The sequence below is a fragment of the Acinonyx jubatus genome, chromosome E3 (assembly GCF_027475565.1).
Source record: "Acinonyx jubatus isolate Ajub_Pintada_27869175 chromosome E3, VMU_Ajub_asm_v1.0, whole genome shotgun sequence".
NCBI lineage: Eukaryota > Metazoa > Chordata > Mammalia > Carnivora > Felidae > Acinonyx > Acinonyx jubatus.
Genome location: NC_069398.1, coordinates 14,618,188 through 14,636,343, shown reverse-complemented (window position 1 = coordinate 14,636,343; position 18,156 = coordinate 14,618,188). Strand labels below are relative to the sequence as shown.

General features: G+C 46.5%; 1 protein-coding gene across 2 annotated transcripts in view; it reads right to left on the bottom strand.

Moving 5' to 3' along the window:
* PRKCB (protein kinase C beta) overlaps positions 1 to 18,156 on the bottom strand; it is a 330,402-nt gene that overhangs the window by 43,612 nt on the left and 268,634 nt on the right. For both annotated transcript variants that reach the window (XM_027043015.2, XM_027043014.2), the window contains exons 10-12: positions 14,945 to 15,118; positions 2,571 to 2,662; positions 641 to 703 (exon numbers count right to left, since the gene is read on the bottom strand). In XM_027043015.2, the coding sequence (XP_026898816.1) occupies positions 641 to 703; positions 2,571 to 2,662; positions 14,945 to 15,118 (329 nt within the window). The remainder of the gene's footprint in view (positions 1 to 640; positions 704 to 2,570; positions 2,663 to 14,944; positions 15,119 to 18,156) is intronic.

Genomic DNA, 18,156 nt, shown 5'->3' with positions numbered 1-18,156 from the left:
ACTGCCTATGCCACTTGCATCCATGTGGCATCAGGAGAATTGTACACACTGGACTCACTGACCAATAGCAGCCTCAGGCTCAGTAGTCTGCCGTGAGTGAAATATAAAACGGTATGACTCACACAGCCATGATCATACACTTGCTCCTCCAAAAACGGGCAAATGCCAAGTCCTGAACTTAATCCTGTCTTTCAGGGCAAGCATTTCAGAGATTCATTTTTAAATTGTAGTTACATAGCAAAAAAAAAAAAAAAAGTGTTTCATAATAATAGGATCCATCATATCCCGCCAGCTGAGATTCTCGGCTTGCTCCCCCAGATTGGGGGTCCAAAGACAAGAGAAGGAAGTGCCAGGCCCCCACCGGTGAGCCTCCCCTTCTTAAAGCGAATGGTCTCACATCTGAGGCTCTGAACCATCACTGGTGGTGGAGTCCATAGAGATCTTCCCATCACCATCGAGAGCTGCCCAAACTTTGCCAGGGCAGTGGGCGATGCTGCCTGGCAGAACACATGCCCAAGTCAGGACTGGAGGATTCCTCCCCCACCATGGATTCTAATTTTAAAAGCAGTTAAAGAAAGAGGCAGGGAGGGAAGGAGCTGAGGGAGCCGCAAGGATGGAAAGGGTAGCAGTGCTCACTTACCGGTAAATGATGCCCTTGCTCTGTAAGAAGAACAGACCGATGGCAATTTCTGCAGCGTAAAATCTGAAATTAGAAAAAAAAAAAAAGCGATGGAGAGATTCCAGGACATCGTATGCCTGGCAAACCCTCAGAATTCCATACGATATTGAACCAGGCGTAGGGCATTAACATCTCACCATGGATGGTCAGCCACATGTCTCCTAAAACGACGTCTGGGAGTGTAGATGTGTGGACAGAGTTTAGAGAGCCGGGAGGCTGTCTTAAGGACAAATCAGAGGTTCAGCACTTGCTCAGCGGGGAGGAGGCCCTGGGAGAGGACGGACTGGATGGAGAATGACAATTTCTGTCTACGACAAATCGAGTATCTGAATACTAACAGCTAAACTGTTGAAGGCTTACTGTCTACCTGCCACCATCTCAGGTTATTATCTGATTAAATTCTAATAACAGTTCTGTGAGGTAGGCCCTACTTTTACCTCCCTCTTCCTGACATGAGGAAACAGAGGCTTAGTGACAGAAAATAACTTAAGTGATATCACTAATGAATGGCATGACATCTGTCTAAAGCGTAAGCTCTTTTTTTTTTTAAGTTTATTTATTTATTTTGAGAGTGAGGTGGGGAGAAGCAGAAAGAGAGGGAAAGAGAGTCCCAAGTAGGCTCCAGGCTGTCGGAGCAGATTCCAATGCGGGGCTCAATCCCACGAGCCCGTGAGATCATGACCTGAACCCGAAACCAAGAGTCAGACTAAGCCATCCAGGTACCCCTAAAGTAAGCACTTAGCAAAGGCTGAGAAGAAAAGAGATTTTGAGAGAACCAGAAAGTCCAGTTATACCACAGGGTTAGGCAGGGCTTTAGGGAACTATGTTAAGCGTTCTGACAATTTGTTTTCTGTGATAATGAGCATAGGGTCCGTGCTCAGTTAGGCATTAGAAGCAAAAGAAGAGCCAACCCTCTGGTCCTATGGGAATTATGACTAGATCTAGAAGCTCAAGAATGCAAACCCTACCAGAATACAGTGCTCGCAACCTCAGCAGGTGGGAAGAGAGGGGGCAGAGCTGAACTGAACAGGAGCCAGCAAGCCTTGGGAGTGACCAGATAGAGCCCTAGATTGAGCCCTCAGGGGCTTTCCAGAGGGACAATAAGATTTTAGCAAACCCCTCAGGAGAGGCTAACTCTGGTCATCCCACAACTTGCTGTCCCTGTTTACCAACAGCAGGGGAGGAACACGATGAGATCTGTGTTCTCAAAAGAAGATTCTGGCTGCCTTGGAACTGACAGGGACAGAATGGACTCAGCAGGGGAAACACAGTTCCAAAAACCTGAATCAGTCTCCCCACCCAGGAGCCACAGGGCACAGCCACAATGCAACTTGATTCCTCATCCCCCGGGAATAAGGGCATCTGAGTGTGTGTGTGTGTGTGTGTGTGTGTGTGTGTGTGTGTGTGAGAGAGAGAGAGAGAGAGAGAGAGAGAGAGAGAGAGGGAGGGAGAGAGGGAGAGAGGGAGGTGTAGGACAAAAATCTGGGTCAGAATGTGGATCTGTCTCACACCAGCTCTGTGACCTTGAGCAAGTTTCTACAAACTCTGGGCCCAGGCACATACTAAGCTCTCAACAAACACTGACAAATGAATAAACAAAACCTACAAGGATATCCCCCGAGGCATCTAGGGGGCCTTTCCCTTAGGAGTCTGGGGCAAAACATCAGCGATAAAGAAAGAACTGTAGTTCTCAAGCTTTAGGTTCTTAGCTGGTATCAGGAAAACAAAAAAGAAAAGGATCCCATATCAAGCAGAACACCTTTTTCCCCTGGCCATACATTTATCATGAAGCGGTTCAAGATGTTAACAATCCCTATTCAGCTAAAAATCCAAGGGAACTAACGTGCAAGGATCCCACAGGAAAAGAAGCACAGCACAAGTTTGTACTTACACAGCATGAGGCTCCTTAAACCGGCCAACTTGTTGGATGTGGTACATGAGGTCACCCCCATTCACATACTCCATCACAAAGTACAGGCGGTCCTGGGACAGGAGAGCAAAGGGCAACATCAATATCCTGTGTTTCTCAGGTTCCAGATGGAGAGCAGCGAAGAGCTGGGATTTATGATCAAAACCCCCAGGACTCTGTGACAAGCCCCTATTTGCCAGGCCCATTATTTCCCAAATGCAGTATTTGTACCACTGGAAGAATGCAACTGGGCCAAGGGGGCACATGATTTTTTTTAAATTAATAACTGCAAAGTTCTATTTGTTTGTACTAGAAAATGTAATTAGCAGATTAATATTGTGACTTAATGGATATTATTATTTAGGATAAAAGCTAATTGTAACGAAGAGTGGAAAATAAATCCATGGATCATATTACAGATAACAGGTAACTGTGGTAACCAGCCTCCAGGATGGCCCCCTGTGATTTTCACCCCCTGGTCCTCACGTCCTTGTGTAGCCTCTTCCCACAAGGAATAGGACTGACTTGCATAACTGGTAGAGCAGAGTAAAAAATGGGGGCACCTGGGTGACTCAGTAGGTTAAGTGTCCGGCTCTTGATTTTGGTTCAAGTCATGGTCTCACGGCTCGTGAGATTAAGCCCCGCATCAGGCTCTGTGCTGACAGCATGAAGCTTGCTTGGGATTCTCTCTCTCTCTCTCTCTCTCTCTCTCTCTCTCTTTCTCTCTCAAAATAATTAAATAAACATTAAAAAAAGAATACTGTAAAAATTACAGTGTGTGACTTCCATGACTAGGTCACAAAAGATACTGTAGCTTCCATTTTGCTCTCTCTTGGATCATTTTGTTTGGGGAAGTTGGCCACCACGTCATGGGAATGCTCAAGCAGCACATGGGAAGGTGCATGTGGCCAAGAACCAAGGCCTCCTGCCAATGGCCAGCACCAACTCCCCAGCCAAGGGAAGGAACCACCTTGGGAATAAACTCTCCAGCCCCAGTCAAGCCTTCTGATGACTGCAATCCCAGCTGACCACTTGCCTACAACTTTTCATGTGAGACCCCAAAACTAGAACCACCCAAGTTAGCCACTCGTGAGTTCCGACCCCAGAAACGGCGAGATAATAAATGTTTATTGTGGTTTTAAGCCATTAAGTATTGAGGTATTGTAATAGATAACTAACTAACATGTGACTATGGAGGGAAACGAATTCTTTGAATTTGAGTGGCCTTGGAGGGCATATCTAGAAGGAGTGCAGGACTGTGAGACGAGGAGCCCACAGAGAACTAAGCTGACATATGTGAAGTGCTCTAACACGATGGTGGCCTCATCACAAATATTTCAGCCACCATCAACAAAATCTTTTGGCTCACAGAAGATTACTTTCTACATAACAGTCATAGATGCCTTTGTCCAATGTGTACTGTCTAATAACTGGAATGATAACTATTATAAAATAAAGCTGCCAGGGCACCTGGGTGGCTCAGTCGGTTGAGCATCTGACTCTGGCTCAGGTCATGATCTCATGGTGTAAGAGTTCGAGCCCTGCGTCAGGCTCTGTGCTGACAGCTCAGAGCCTGGAGCCTGCTTTGAGTTTTGTGTCTCCCTGCTCTCTCTGCTCCTCCCCCACTCGCACACACTCTCTCTCAAAAATGAATAAACATTAAAAAAATTAAAAAAAAAATAAAGCTGCCATCTTGTGAGCATTTATTATGTGACTTAGCCAACTGTCTTTACATATTTTGTCTCACTTATCTCTCTAAACAATCCAACAGGACAGTATTACCATGCTTCCCCTTTTAAAGATGTTAACGTTCAAGCCCAGAAAGGGTAAGTAACTTGCTGATTGTTGGTGATTCAGCTGTTCAGCGGCAGAGCCGGGATTTGAACCCCAGGCAGATTGGTTCCAAACCTTATCAGGCTGCTACCCGTGTAAGACTCTGACTAGACATTGTATGGATGTGTGCGTGTGTCCTCCCTTCTAAGAGCTTCCAGTCCAGGAGGGGCGAGAAAGGACCTAGAGATCCAGCCACACAGCAAGACAGAAGCTGACAGGTCACAGGGCAAAAGTACAGGTTGATCAATTATTTTTGCAAAGTCAAGGGACTTTTCTCACACTACTTCACCCCCTCAGCATCTTTACTGAGAGGCAGAGAGGGAGGCAGAGTTATCACTTCTGTCTCTCAGTGTCCAAGGCGTATGAGGCTTGCAAAAAAAGGTCACCCACAAGGTAGTGGCAGAGTGGAGATAGTCAGAACCGCCGACACCCAGCCCCTGGTTCTTTGGGGGTTTTTTTTGATAGAAAACAAGCCTTAAAAATAGCATCTGTCTTTGCTGCACGTTGAAGGGAACCAAAACACTTGCTTTTAAAAATTATTTTTAAAACTAGCAGATGGCATTGGCCACAGAGAGAAAAGTAAGTAAAGGAGAGATTTCACTTGCTTGCTTACAGCTTTGGAAGAACTCAGCTTGCCCCCCAAACTCATTAGTTAGAATCCCAACATCAGGGAGAGCTCTGCTTGTAGCTAATGCCGTGTTTTGTGGTTTGCTTCTGCCATGAACCGTATGCGGGAAAATCCTGAGATCCATCATCTTTGAACTGTACTGAGTCTGCCTTGGGCACACCAGTGCTTCATATAGGAAACAGTGTGGCTGGCGTCCTGCCTTCCCTGTTTTCTGAACGAACACTTAATGATGCCCGCCCTAGGCCGGGCATGATTTTACTATCAGGGAGGCTGCTATGAATAATCCATGGTGCCTGATGTTAAGGATTCCCCAGATGCGTGAGGAGACCAGGTAAATTTCTAAACGGCACTGTTTCCCAAAATGTGGAGGGAGATAATTTTAGGTGGGCTATGGATGCATAAGGCTTTACCTTCATAGTTTTGTGTTTATTTTAATGTGTATTTTGGAAAACAGAACTAGCCCTTGAAGCCCCTGATTCTGTGGCTATTATTGCTCAGGGGAACAGTGGAGTGCATAGAGTTACAAAGGACGAAGGAGTGAGGCAAGGCTGGGACCAGATTATGATAAATTGCATAAGGCCATCAACTTCAAACTTTGGTTGTCTCCCACACGAGCTCCAAGATTTTACCACATTTACCCACCTCATCTGCTAAAATTTACTTATTTTAAAGATATTTCCATTAAAATTTACTTCACTTTTTTTTACTTAGACACATTATTTAACAATTTTACAACTTCATACCAAAGTCATAAGTGGAAATTCATTGTCTCTGTAAAAAAACAAAAATGCATATCTGGAGTCTATCAACTCTATGCTGTATCTGGTCTGGCTTTTGCTCTATCGGTCCCTCAACGGACTTATTTTTAAAGCAAATGCAATTTGTCCATGTACCACCAAGTTCATCTGGCACTCCAAGGTAAGGCACATCCAAATTTGAAAAACACTGCCAGGGGCAACCTCGAGCCAATCTTGAGCAGGGAGGTGAATTTTAGAACGGTTCCTTGAGCATTTATTTTTGCAAGTCATGTATTAGGTGTTAAAGGGGTAAACAATGATGAATAGCATATGGGCCTTGCCCTCAGAGAATTCAGAGTCTTGTGAAAACAGATATGCAACCAACTCGAGCCAGAATCTAAAATAAAACGTGATAAGAGGAATTGCGTGACAGGCACGAAGAGGGAGCTCTGGGGGCGTCAGCTAACTAAGTGGTCCTCACCCACTGCCTCGGATTCTTACATAATTATCCCCCCCACCAACATAATGCCCTGAGATCTGACTTTGCTCCCCACGCTTCCAATAAAATCATTTCAAGGCCTCGAAAGATCTTTCTTCTGGTCTCGTGCAGGGTTCTCCATTAGGACCTCTTCGCTGTACTCTACTCGTGAAAATCAGAAAGGTGTTGGGTATTGAGTCTCCCCGAATTGTTCAAGTTTCCAGCGAGGACTTGTCACAGCTTAAGACTTCAGCCCTCATCTCTCTGGGCTGATGAGTCTTGACTTATATTTCCATCCCCTTTCTCCTGAGCTCCAGTTCGCTCCAGCTGGCTACAGGACGTTTCTACGTGGGTGTTCCACTGTCGACTCCAATTAAAAGCGCAGAAAGGCAAGCTCTCCCTTCCCTCTTCAATCTAGACAGCCTGCTCAACTTTCAAAGCGTTTCCCCCAAAACTGTCATTGTTATTGTTGTTATTCTTCATTAACACGCTGCCCTTGTCCCCCGAGCATGAAACGACTTCAGGTAATTTTAAATTTCCCTTCCCCTTTCTCGCTTGTGTTCAGTCACTGAGGAAATCAAACTAAATGTCTGTCTGTCACACCGCATCATGCAAAATGGTTGGACAGAATGTCTCACATCTGGAGCGGGAGTGTAAGGGTAGTTTGATTTAAAAGAATGACTGCAAGGCATGTGCCGAATTTATCGGGGTGGGGGAGGGCGGGCATGGCAGAGAATTCAAAGAAATCGTCATTCTTTCCCCAAGGCGGCTGAAAGTGGGATGTGATGTGATGCCCACGTGACTGCTGGGGGGGGCACCTGACACTTTTAAGAAGATGCCACAGACAGAGAGGATCCAGAATGTGGGCAACTCCAAGAGCATGCGCCATGCTTTCAAGTGAGTTTCAGTAAGCATTTGCCTATTGAATGATCTTTAATGGTTTGCGAAGCTGGCCAGTGAATCGATCCTGTCCGTAAGCCGTTCCTTTTATTGCTCAGATGCAAGTATTCGTCTCGAGAAGCTGTGCAGTGCCATGGTGGAGAGCCGTACCTGTAGCATGCACTAGTCCTGGGTTCAAGTCTCAATTACACCGCTTGCACACTCTGAGGGCTTCCATCTGGTACTAAACCCTCCCTGCCTTCCTAAAGGGGTAACGATAGCTTCTCCTTCAGAGGGTTTTGCAGAGATATAGAGATGATGCATGTCACATCCTTGCAGATTCAGTGCCTCCCTCAAGTAGTCATGGACATGTGTCACGCACAACTTTTTCCCCTCTGTATTCTACAGCCTTAGAATCCTTCTCAGAATCAAGCAATGGATGCTCCTCTAACTTTCTTTCCAGCTTTCCAAGCCTTGCCCTTCCACACAGAGAGCAAAGCTCTCAAGGGCTAGGACCATCTCTACTCTTCCTTGGATTTCTATAGACCTTTGATTACTGAATGAACATGCAAAGGCCACCATTATAAGCCTGGGCTGCGTTCCTGAGTCCTCTCCTGCACTCAGGATCCTCAGATGCTTCAGTTGCCTAAAGCGCCAACACGTGCAAAACTCTCACCAGCTTCCCCTCCTCGGAGGCACTCGATGTTGTGTTTGTACCACCAGCGGTAGGTCACGCCTGGCTCCAACCCATTAGTTTCCTTGCACTCAAAATGGCGACTCCCACTTGACAGGAGCACCAGTGGTCCCTTCCCTATAGATCCAACCCCTTCTTAAGGGTTCCTACTGAGTTGGTAGCGGCCAACTACCAGTGGACTGGGCCAGGAATAAAACTTCTGACCTATGCTGAGCCAATCAGATTCTGTTTCCCAAGAGTACGAATTAGAACCAATCAGATTCTCTTTCCCATGAGTGTGAATCAGGGAGTTCGGCAGATAGGCAACCTGCAAGGAGTTAGAGAGGCTATGCTGTTACCATGATCAGGGAGAAACAAAGAAAACAAGGATAAAGAAACAAACATCTATTCTAGAAAGCTTTGAAGTTCTGGTTCTTCATGAGGCTCAAGTATATCTTTGCCTTTGGGTTGTTTCCTTCCAATAAGATTCTGTCTCTGTCTCTGTCTCTCTCTGTCTCTCTCTCTCTCTTTTTAATGCAATAGTTTGGAGGAGGAGGTTTTCTGTTTCTGGCAACCCAACTATTGCCTACTGAGACTCTGCCAGAGTTCCTACAGCAACACCCTTCTATCAAACCATACCCCTGGGCACTCATGCCAACTCTGAGCTGATCCTGAGTTACCAGGACCCCTTGGACGTTCTCGGTGCTCAAAGGACATGACCTCAGGGGCCAAGTCTACAAGTAGAACCATCCTCACCCCTCTCCCTGTCCCCGCGTGCATTCTGGGGCGATGCCCATCCCAGCATGCCTTGCAACTGAGTTCTTGCTGGACCACGACAGCAAATTTGGGGAGGAAGTAACTTCTGTCCTTCAATGACTCATAAAATCTAATTCTATTTAAAAAAAAAAGAAGTGCATATGTTCAATTGAAAAGAAAACATTTAAAATAGATGTTTTGCTAAGGAGACTTAACTGCCTGTGCCCACTGGCAGTTGGGAAATTGCATGAATGTGCCAGGCTGACAATTGTCCCTGAGAAAAACTGTAAAAGGACCGGAGGAAACATAATCCTTTTGTGCCCATGCAGCAAGGCGCCCCTCAAACTCAGCTCCATTAGTGCAAGTAGCCTCCATTTATTATTTATTCTGCACATTGTATATCATCGTCTCAAATCCTCACTTATTACGCTCCCTTGAAAGATGATGAAACCAATATTCAGAGCTGTTAAGTGACTTTCTAGAGGTCACACAGCCAATAACCACACACACAGACTTATGTGGCTGAGGCGCTCATGCTTATCCCTCTGTGCTTCTAGAACAATTTGCCTAAACCCCAGTTCATCTAATGAGCAATTTTAAAAATTCAACTTCTTTCTGATGGCTTTTACATCTCCTTGGGTATTAACTTTGGCCATCTTGTGGCACATTCAACACTTTCAAATTGTTTTATTATAGACATTTCTGAAATAATATAAATTCAAAACAAAGATAATTATCCACGGACCCCTCCCTAAATCAAATCAAGGTTTTCATTTGTCTGTGTCTTTTTTGGATTCTTTTCCGTGTGCATATGCAGTTTTAACACGTTTAGAACAATCTCTTAAATAAAATTTAATACCTTTCATTTTCAGTTAACGTTGTGCCATGCATATTTTTCAGAGATTTTTTTAATCCATTTTTTTTGAGAATATACTTCTGATGTAACTTTGCTTTTCCAAATAAGTTTTTTAAATTTAAATTTGCATCATTCTAAGAATGACAAAAGTTGTTTTGCATATTGGTGGGTGTCTTTTTCCCTTTTATCTATTTTGGCCACCTTCGGATTTTTTTTTTTTAATTCTATTAAGGATCTTTCGTTTTCAAAATTCTAAGTCACTAGCGAGAAAAACACATCAAATTTGCAGCACGTTAGACTGGATTTGTCATTTTTTCAAAGTAGCTGATTCATAAAGGAATTCTGGGTCACAAAATACAAAATGACAATCCACTCGGGTTACACTGGCCTCCTCTCTGCTCCTCAAACACGCTGAGTATATTCCCGCCTAGGGCTCTTACACTCACTCTTCCTCCTTGTCTAGAACGCTTTGCTTCCAGATAACCACATGCCTCGTTCCCTCACTTGCTCTGGTCTCTGCTCAAACGTCACCCTTATCAGAAAGACTTTTCTTTGATCATCCTATCAAAAATAGCATCCCTCCGACCCAATCCCTCCATCTCTTCCCCCGTAATGTTCTGTCGCACTGTTGTTGGTTATCTGTCTCCCCCCTTGGACATAAATTCCACAGGAACAGGGGACTTTATCTCTTTTGTCCACTGATGGAGCCCTCACAAGGATGCAGCTGGGTCCTGACACATTTATTTCAACAAATAAATATTTGCTGACAGGATCAATAAGCATTAGTAGCCTCTGTATACTGCAGGCATGGTCTGACTTCTAGGGAGGCTGGCTTTAGAGATACTGCCTGCTGCAGCCCAGCCTGCCTCCCCTCCTCCGCAGCACCAATCAAGGGGTCAGGGGCGATGCAATTCCAGAAGGTGAGTGTGAGCCAGATGACTGCCTCTATGGGCCTTCTCCAAAAAGGGGGTGTCGCCTTCCTGCTCACCTGAGACAAGCAACCGATGATGGTTTGCCTCATATATATGCAGTGCTCCCTACATTTGAAAATCTCTCCCACCATAAAACCTTTCCAATCATTGCAGTATCCTTGTAGGGTGAGCAGGTGACTCTTCCATAGTGGAAGGAACCCCTGAAGGGGCTTTAGGAAACCCGGCTGTCTAACCAGACATTTCGCCTCTCTGAGGGTTGGTTTCCACCGAAATGTGGACAGCACTTGCTTATAGTGTTCTGGTGAAAACTGGATGGAATCATGAGAGCGAAAGTGACTTAGAAACTAGACAAAGGAACCTGGGTCAGGATAGCAAGGTTGGGGGTCTGGACTCTTGCAGAACAAATCCCAGTGTCACCATTAACCTACTGTGTGAGACTGCACGAGTTACTTAACATCTCTGAATCTCAGCATCCTCCTGGAGAAAGCAGGGACAGTACCGGTGTCTACCAGGAGAGGCGCACAGAACATACACTGCGAGCACCTGCAGAGTGCGGAGCGCACAGCCGGCCCACGCTGACGTGCTCACAACGCCAGCTGCTGGGTTTTGTTGTTTGTAACATCACGGTTAAGGCCATGTGGGCTGCAACTCAACATAATGTGCTAGCAAAAGCCTGGCTCTGCATTCAGTGGGCCTGGGAGCCCGTGCTGTGTCTGGGGAAAACTACCCCCAATATCCTACGTCCTCAAACCTTTCTCCTGCAAAGTGGGATGACAGGTAACCCTTTCCGTAGCATGGATTTTTTGGTGAAGCGAAACCAAGTGTTTGGAAGACCACACGTGGGAGATGCTCGGATGGAAAGTCAGGTCCATTCCCAAGACAGAAACATGGGGGAGCACCACGAGCCTTCACTGAGCAGGGGAGAGGTGAGCCAGCAAAGGGTTGGGGCTCGGGCCCCTGCCAGAGCCTACGGACAGGATGGCTGCTGGTGGCTCTACCCCAGGGGCATCACATGGCCTAGAAATCCAGGCAGCCATGCTCAGCACCCTCAAAAGACTGAACATTGGGGGCGCCTGCGTGGCTCAGTCAGTTAAGCGTCCAACTTTGGCTCAGTCATGATCTCACGGTTCATGATTTCACATCCATGTGCTCTGTGCTGACAGCTCAGAGCCTGAGCCTGCTTCGGATTCTGTGTCTCCCTCTCTCTCTGCCCCTCCCCTGCTCATGCTCTGTCTCTCTCTCTCTATCTCTCAAAAATGAATAAACATTAACAAAAAAAATTTTTAAAAAGACCTAACAGTGTCACAGTTAAGTGTAAAACCCTGTGGAGCCAGGCTGCCTGGGTTCAAATCCTGGCCCTGAAATGTACTTGCTGTGTGGCCTCAGTCCCCTCGTCTTAGAGGGGTGATGACAGGACCCATCCAAAGGTTGTCATGTGGTTTAACAGTGTCAGCCTTTGCCTCAGGTGAGTAGGCATTATTATGTCTTTGAAGTGAATTTAATTTATGTAAACTCAAAGTATATGTGCTTAAAAAAACTATCTGCCACGAAGGCAGTGAGGGCATCTCCTCAAGCCAAGCACAACTGTAACATTTATGGTTACATTTTCCCCAAACCATGCGGCCCTTAGAGAGAGTAGCTACTTTGATCCGCACCAACAAGATGGCAGTCTGTTCCACCCTCAGCCTTGCTGGATTAGGAGACTGCGAGGTGGCCGCCAACATGGGCCTCTATCCCTACACAAGACTCGAACCCACGGAACTGTGTTCTCAGCACCGTCTCTCTTCCCTGACATGTGACACCCCTTGAGGGGACCCAGGGCACCACATGATTTCCAGATAAACCCCAGCCCTACTGTCTAATGCCAGAAAGCATACTGAAATACGAGTGAGGCAGTGCAGTATGAAAAGAATTGCCTCAAATCCACTCTACTATCATTTTGAAAGCAGTACCTTACTAATAAAGATACTGTACGTTAATAATGTTTGTCACACATGACTAATACCTCCAATCTCAATACATTCAACCGAAATTGAAAATGGTGCTCTAAGTTGGTCCAACCTCTTGCTTGAGAACAGGATCTCTTCTTGGTCTATTCACCAGACTGAGACCCTTCTTGATCTACTGATGTCAGTGGGTAAACCTGGGGACCCACGATGGGAAAAGGAGAAGATGCAGCGTGGAGGAGTTTAGAGGTTTAAGAATCTAGTCTGGTCCTGTCTCTGCTACCTCTTGAGTACCTGAAGGACCTAATTCCCTAAAACTCAGGCTTTGGAACTCTCTTCACCACTGTGCCAAGGATGTGAACTGTTGCTGGCGTAATATTTTTCTTTACATCGACTCTCTTCTTTTACGCAAACGTTTTATTTTAGAAGCAAGTGTTGACTAGTCACCTTTGGAGCATAATCATGAACCAATTTGTGACAAACTGTCCAGTAACAAGAAAGAATCAAGCGTTTATCCAGCGTTTCCTATACGAGCTGTGCCATGGGGAACCAGGCAAGTGAGGAGGGGCAGCCTGCCTTCAAAGAGGCATATCCTACCAGTAAATGAAAAAGAAATGACAGAATTAGGGTACTGCCATTAACGGGCCTAGGGGCTGAGTGAGCATCAGTGACGGCCAACATCACAGAAAGAGAGACACGGGGTGTTCTGTGCCTTTGAACCAAAGAGCACGCCTTCTACGTTCTTACCAAAGGGATCGGACCTGATTCTGCCCGAGTCTCTAGGCCCGGCTACCGATTTGCAGGAGACACATCAGACAGGAAAACTGTGCAAGAGGCCCACACCTGTGCAATCCGCAAATCCAGACCGTGAAAACGCTCTGGGTCAAACAGCCCAGGATCTTCAGCAGATGAAGGAACGGATAAACAGAAGGGATGGAGGGGAGAAATCACTGTATTAAAAGGCTTAAAAGACACAGCCAGTGTCTAAAAATGGGAAAGATTAAACTACCGTATTAAGAGACGATAAGACTCAAGTGATAAAACTATAAAGACGCACAAGGAAGTCAAGCCACCGCTTGCCGGGAGATCGAGATTAGAACACGAATAACCTTCCAGAGTGGCGGCCAGAGTTGTTTCCCAACCGGGGTGGTGGTTTGAGGAACTTAACCTTATAAGAAATCATTACTAAAACATCTATTTTGTGTGTGTGTGTGTTTAAATATTTGTCTTATAATACCTCGTAAGCAAAACAGTGACTTAGAAACGGGTGTTTGCCAAAGCTTAGAAACGGAAGCCTGGTACTCTTCTGTTAAAAAGAGGATACAGGTGTGCTGACACCAAACAGAAACATTCCCCTTGAGGCATTCAGGAGAACTTAAAGCTAATTAAAAGGGTGATGTAACTTTAAATCTATGCACCAGCCAAAGTCACCCTTTGTACCCAGGGCCACTTTGCGCTGGGGTATATGCACCCTACTTTGGCAAATACGGTAAGTGACAGAGCCGGGATCTGAGCCCAGGTCCTTCTGACCCCAAAATGTATCAAGAGACTTCTTCGAACAGGGAAGGAGCCGAGGTCCGGTTCCGTCCCTTTCACACAGGGCTGTTCTAAGCCCGGTGTGCGGTTACACTGAGAAAACCCACCCCAAACCCAGTTTTAGATCTTTCTGGGCTAGGAGTGTTGAATCTAACTTAGCAGAGCACAAGACTTGGTGATGTTGGAGAAGAGAGGAAGTCTCAAGCCTTAAATTACATGCAATATACGATAGCATCCCGTCTTACATAGGAGGTGGGCTCTAAAATTAGCACGCATAGTAAGAGCTGCACAGAATTGAAATCATCTCAAAGAATCCCTTAAAGCATCTTGAAGTCACTGGGCCACTGGCCCTTTAGAAGCTCCAAAGGCAAGGATTAATTTTGTACCTTTTCGCATTTGGGCTCTGGCCACCCCCTCCTTAGGCATGGAGGCCAGGGTTTAATTCGAACGGGGAAAGGTGACAGGTTACTTAAAGGGATGGCCCCTGCTCTCGCAGGTAGACATGGAATCACAGTTAACAGCGAATAGGGCACAAGTGTCCCCTTCTTTTCTTGGGAGCCACGGTTTTGTGCTCACTAGTCCCTGCCTAGGACACTGTGCCCCCTGCTCCATTAGTCTCCCACAGGCTGTGTTTTCAGGCAACCCCTCCCTCAAGGAGGTCCCTGCAACTGGCAGAATATACCGGAGCATTTATCTGGAGGGTCTGGAGGGCTGACTATAACCGCCTAAACCCACATCCTGTGGCCCTTCCCAACTCACTCCCATCGCTAAGCTCTGCTAGAACATCTTATATTGTGAGAGCAAAAGTCCTCAGCTCCTGTCCTCAAGTCACCTCTTGCTGTCTGAGAAAGACCCTGCTCTGTTGGTTATTAAACCAATTACCTGAGTTCTTTTATCCTCATTGAAACAGCATCTGCCTAGGGGAGAGCTTCTCAGTGGCAACCTCAGAAACTTTCAGCAGCATCCCCTGGGCACAGCAGCCTCCCATCTCCAGAATGGAAAGGGTCCAGGTGCTTCTTTGGAGTGAGCACTGCTGGGATGGCTTTGGTCAAAGCCTGGAGAAGCCCTAGAGGTGGAATGGCCAGGCCCCCGGACAAATTACCATGGTCTGGAAGCAGGAATGGAGCTGGGTCAGGAACGGCGGCTTCCCGGGCAGGGCCAGCACCCGCTTCTCCACCATCGTGCATTCCACATCATCATCTTGGATCACGACGTCCTTCTTCAGGATCTTCACAGCATAGAGCTCGTCTGTGCCTTTCCGCTCTGAGAGCATGACCTGGGAAAGAGAATAAGCCTGTCAGGGTGGTCGGAAGGGCCCAGAAAGCCGCGGCAGCCGATGCTCATTCAGACCCACTCCGAGCTCTGCCCAGATGCCCTCTGTGGACACTGAAACAATGGATAAAGTTTTCTCCAGACCTCGCATTTTGAATGGCTAAACCCAATCAGTAGGGAGGGTTCCAACAACAACAAGCAAGTATCGATCCTTTTGGGATTTGTATCAATGCCCAGCCAACAGGGCTAGGATGTAAACCTCATGAGGGAAAGGATCTTTGCTGGTTTTGTTTACTGCTGTCACCCAAGAGCCTGGTATAGTGCCTGGTACATGGTAGAGTTTCGATAAATATTTGTTGAATGAGAGAATGGGCAAATTCCTGATAAAACTGAATTTGGAGCACCTGTCTCCTTATTCACTTGATTATTTAATATTCAAGAAAAGCCTGCTAAGCACTGGGAATATAGCAATAAAGAAGCAGACACGTTCTCTGCCCCTACCGTCCAGAGGAAGAAAGCTTCTGATATTAATTACAGGGATGATTAGTGTAATATTTTAACACCCTCTCCTGTTGTCCCAGGGCTTCCTTCCATGCAGCTGTGGTCACCAATCCAGCATGTTAATCAGGGTGGCTCAGGACACATCATTATTTTCACTGGTTGTGATTATGCCAGATGCCACAGTGGCCAGCGGGTACCATTTTCAAGAAGCCTCTTAGAAGCAGCACAGGGCAGTACCACTACCCTGCAGGAGACCTGATCGGCCCTGGGGCTTCTGGGAAGGCTTCCTGGAGGAAGAAGCAATCAGACTGCAATAAGCATTCACTGCATGCACTGTGTCATGTCACCACTACATTTTTGAGTACTTATCAATGCGCCACACAAGTAGTGGTTTTCATTTGTTATTTCTCATTACTTTGCAGAACCCCATTTTACAGGAAAGCCAGGCTCATGGAGGGGAAGATGCCCTCACACAGCAAATTCAGTTAGGGACAGGGCCAGGGTTTGAACTCAGGTCTAACGGACTCTAAAGTCTCTGCCTTTAAACACCTGACTTGCTCAGAGCTCCAGAAGAATCCTCAAGGTGCTTAGGTGGTTGGGTAAATAAAATGCTCACACCTGACTCAGCTGGGGGACCAGAGAATGCAATAGAGCCTTAAGGCCAGAGGGAGGGAGGCCTAGAAAGCTCTTTGAGGCAGGAGGGTAGCTTGGCATATTTCGTTCAGCTCTTATCTTAATGGTAAATTAGAGTCTAACTGCATGGAAGCTTCCAGGCTGAGCCCACCGGCTCCCAGAAGCCCCATTTCCTGCTCTCACCATCTCCTTTCTCATCACAGCCAGGGGTGGCCATGGGCACGGTAGACCCAGGAATTTAGAGCACTTAGCAAGAAAGTTCCTGGTGCACACTGCCACTGCCATAGGACTTTCTCAGCTTCTCCCCTCCAGCCCCACTAGAGAAATAAGGGCTGCCAAGCTGAGCAGGGCCTACCTGCTGGGCATCTACTCGATCCCCACGCAGACCCGCGGTCCACATGGCAGGGTGGGGCTCAAAGCGCTGGGCCATGTGTCTTCAGTTTGTTTCCGGTCTTCCCTGTTCTCTTGCTAGTCCTCAAGGGCCATTTTCCCTTCCCCAGCCCTCACCACAGCAGAAACAATGCCTCCAGGAGGCCAGTGTTCGAAGACGCAGAGAGTCAGGTGGAGATAGGGCTGTTCTGCTCCCAGGTTCCAGAGAAGATTGGGGAAGGGACAAGCGCAGGGTGGAGGCAGGGACGTGACTTGCCTGGGAGACAAACCAGTAGAGGGGCTGAAGGTGGAAAAAAGAACCTTCGGCTGAGAGGACCCCTGAGCCCAACAGGAGGGGGCTCAGTAGTGAGCCGGTTTCGAGTGTGGACAGCCCCACCGACCCGTCACCACTGGTCAAGGCACCATCTAACAATCCCTTTCTCTTTTTTTTTCTTTTTAAAAATTTATTTATTTTTTATTTTTTATGTTAAATATAATCTATTGCCAAATTGGTTTCCATACAACACCCAGTGCTCATCCCAACAGGTGCCCTCCTCAATGCCCATCACCCACTTTCCCCTCTCCCCCACCTCCCATCAACCCTCAGTTTGTTCTCAGGATTTAAGAGTCTCTTATGGTTTGCCTCCTTCTTAAGTTTCTCAGGATCCACATATGAGTGAAAACATAAGGTATCTATCTTTCTCTGTATGACTTATTTCACTTAGCGTAATACCCTCCAGTTCCATCCACCTTGCTTCAAATGGCATGATTTCATTCTTTCTCATTGCCAAGAAGTATTCCAAACAATCCCCTGCTCGACCCCCCAAGACACAGAGGAGGGGGCCCTGGACACCTTGAGTGTCGATGCAGTCATGATAGGACATCCCAGCCCCCTGACAGGAGGAGAAGCAGGACAGATGGCTGAGAAGTTCCCTGATAATATTTCCATTGTCCCCATTTTACAGATAGACTAACTGAGGCTCAGAGAGCTTAAGCTGCTCGAGCTAACAACTGCTCTAAAAATGCTGCTCTGGCCATGTTACTCAAATGCATACAATCCTTCAGTGATCCCCACAAGCCAGACAATTCCGTGACCACATTCTCTTCTTTCTTTTCCTTTGAATATTCTATTCTCACCGCTTGCAATGTCCTTCTACACTCTTTCGCTACCCAGAAAATCAGTGATTCAGCTCAGATGTCACCTCCCTCTCAAACCCTCAGGGATGTACTCAGACCAAATGGGTCACTCCCTCCGCTGGGCACCAGGACTTTTTTGTAGCTATGTCAGTCACTTTAACACAAGTTTCCCAAACTTCCATCGATCATTCGTGTGCCTTTTGCACATCTTTTCCCATCACCTAAACTGGTATTCGCTTAGTATTTTAACAACCTCGTCATATTTTTACTTAACTAAATTTATCTGAAAAAGGAAACTCTGTATCACCACTATTAATGGCAAGTCAGTATCACCCGCCATAAATGGAAATAAGCATAAAAATAAATAAAAGCAAAGCAGTGCTAGGAAATTCTAGTTAGCTT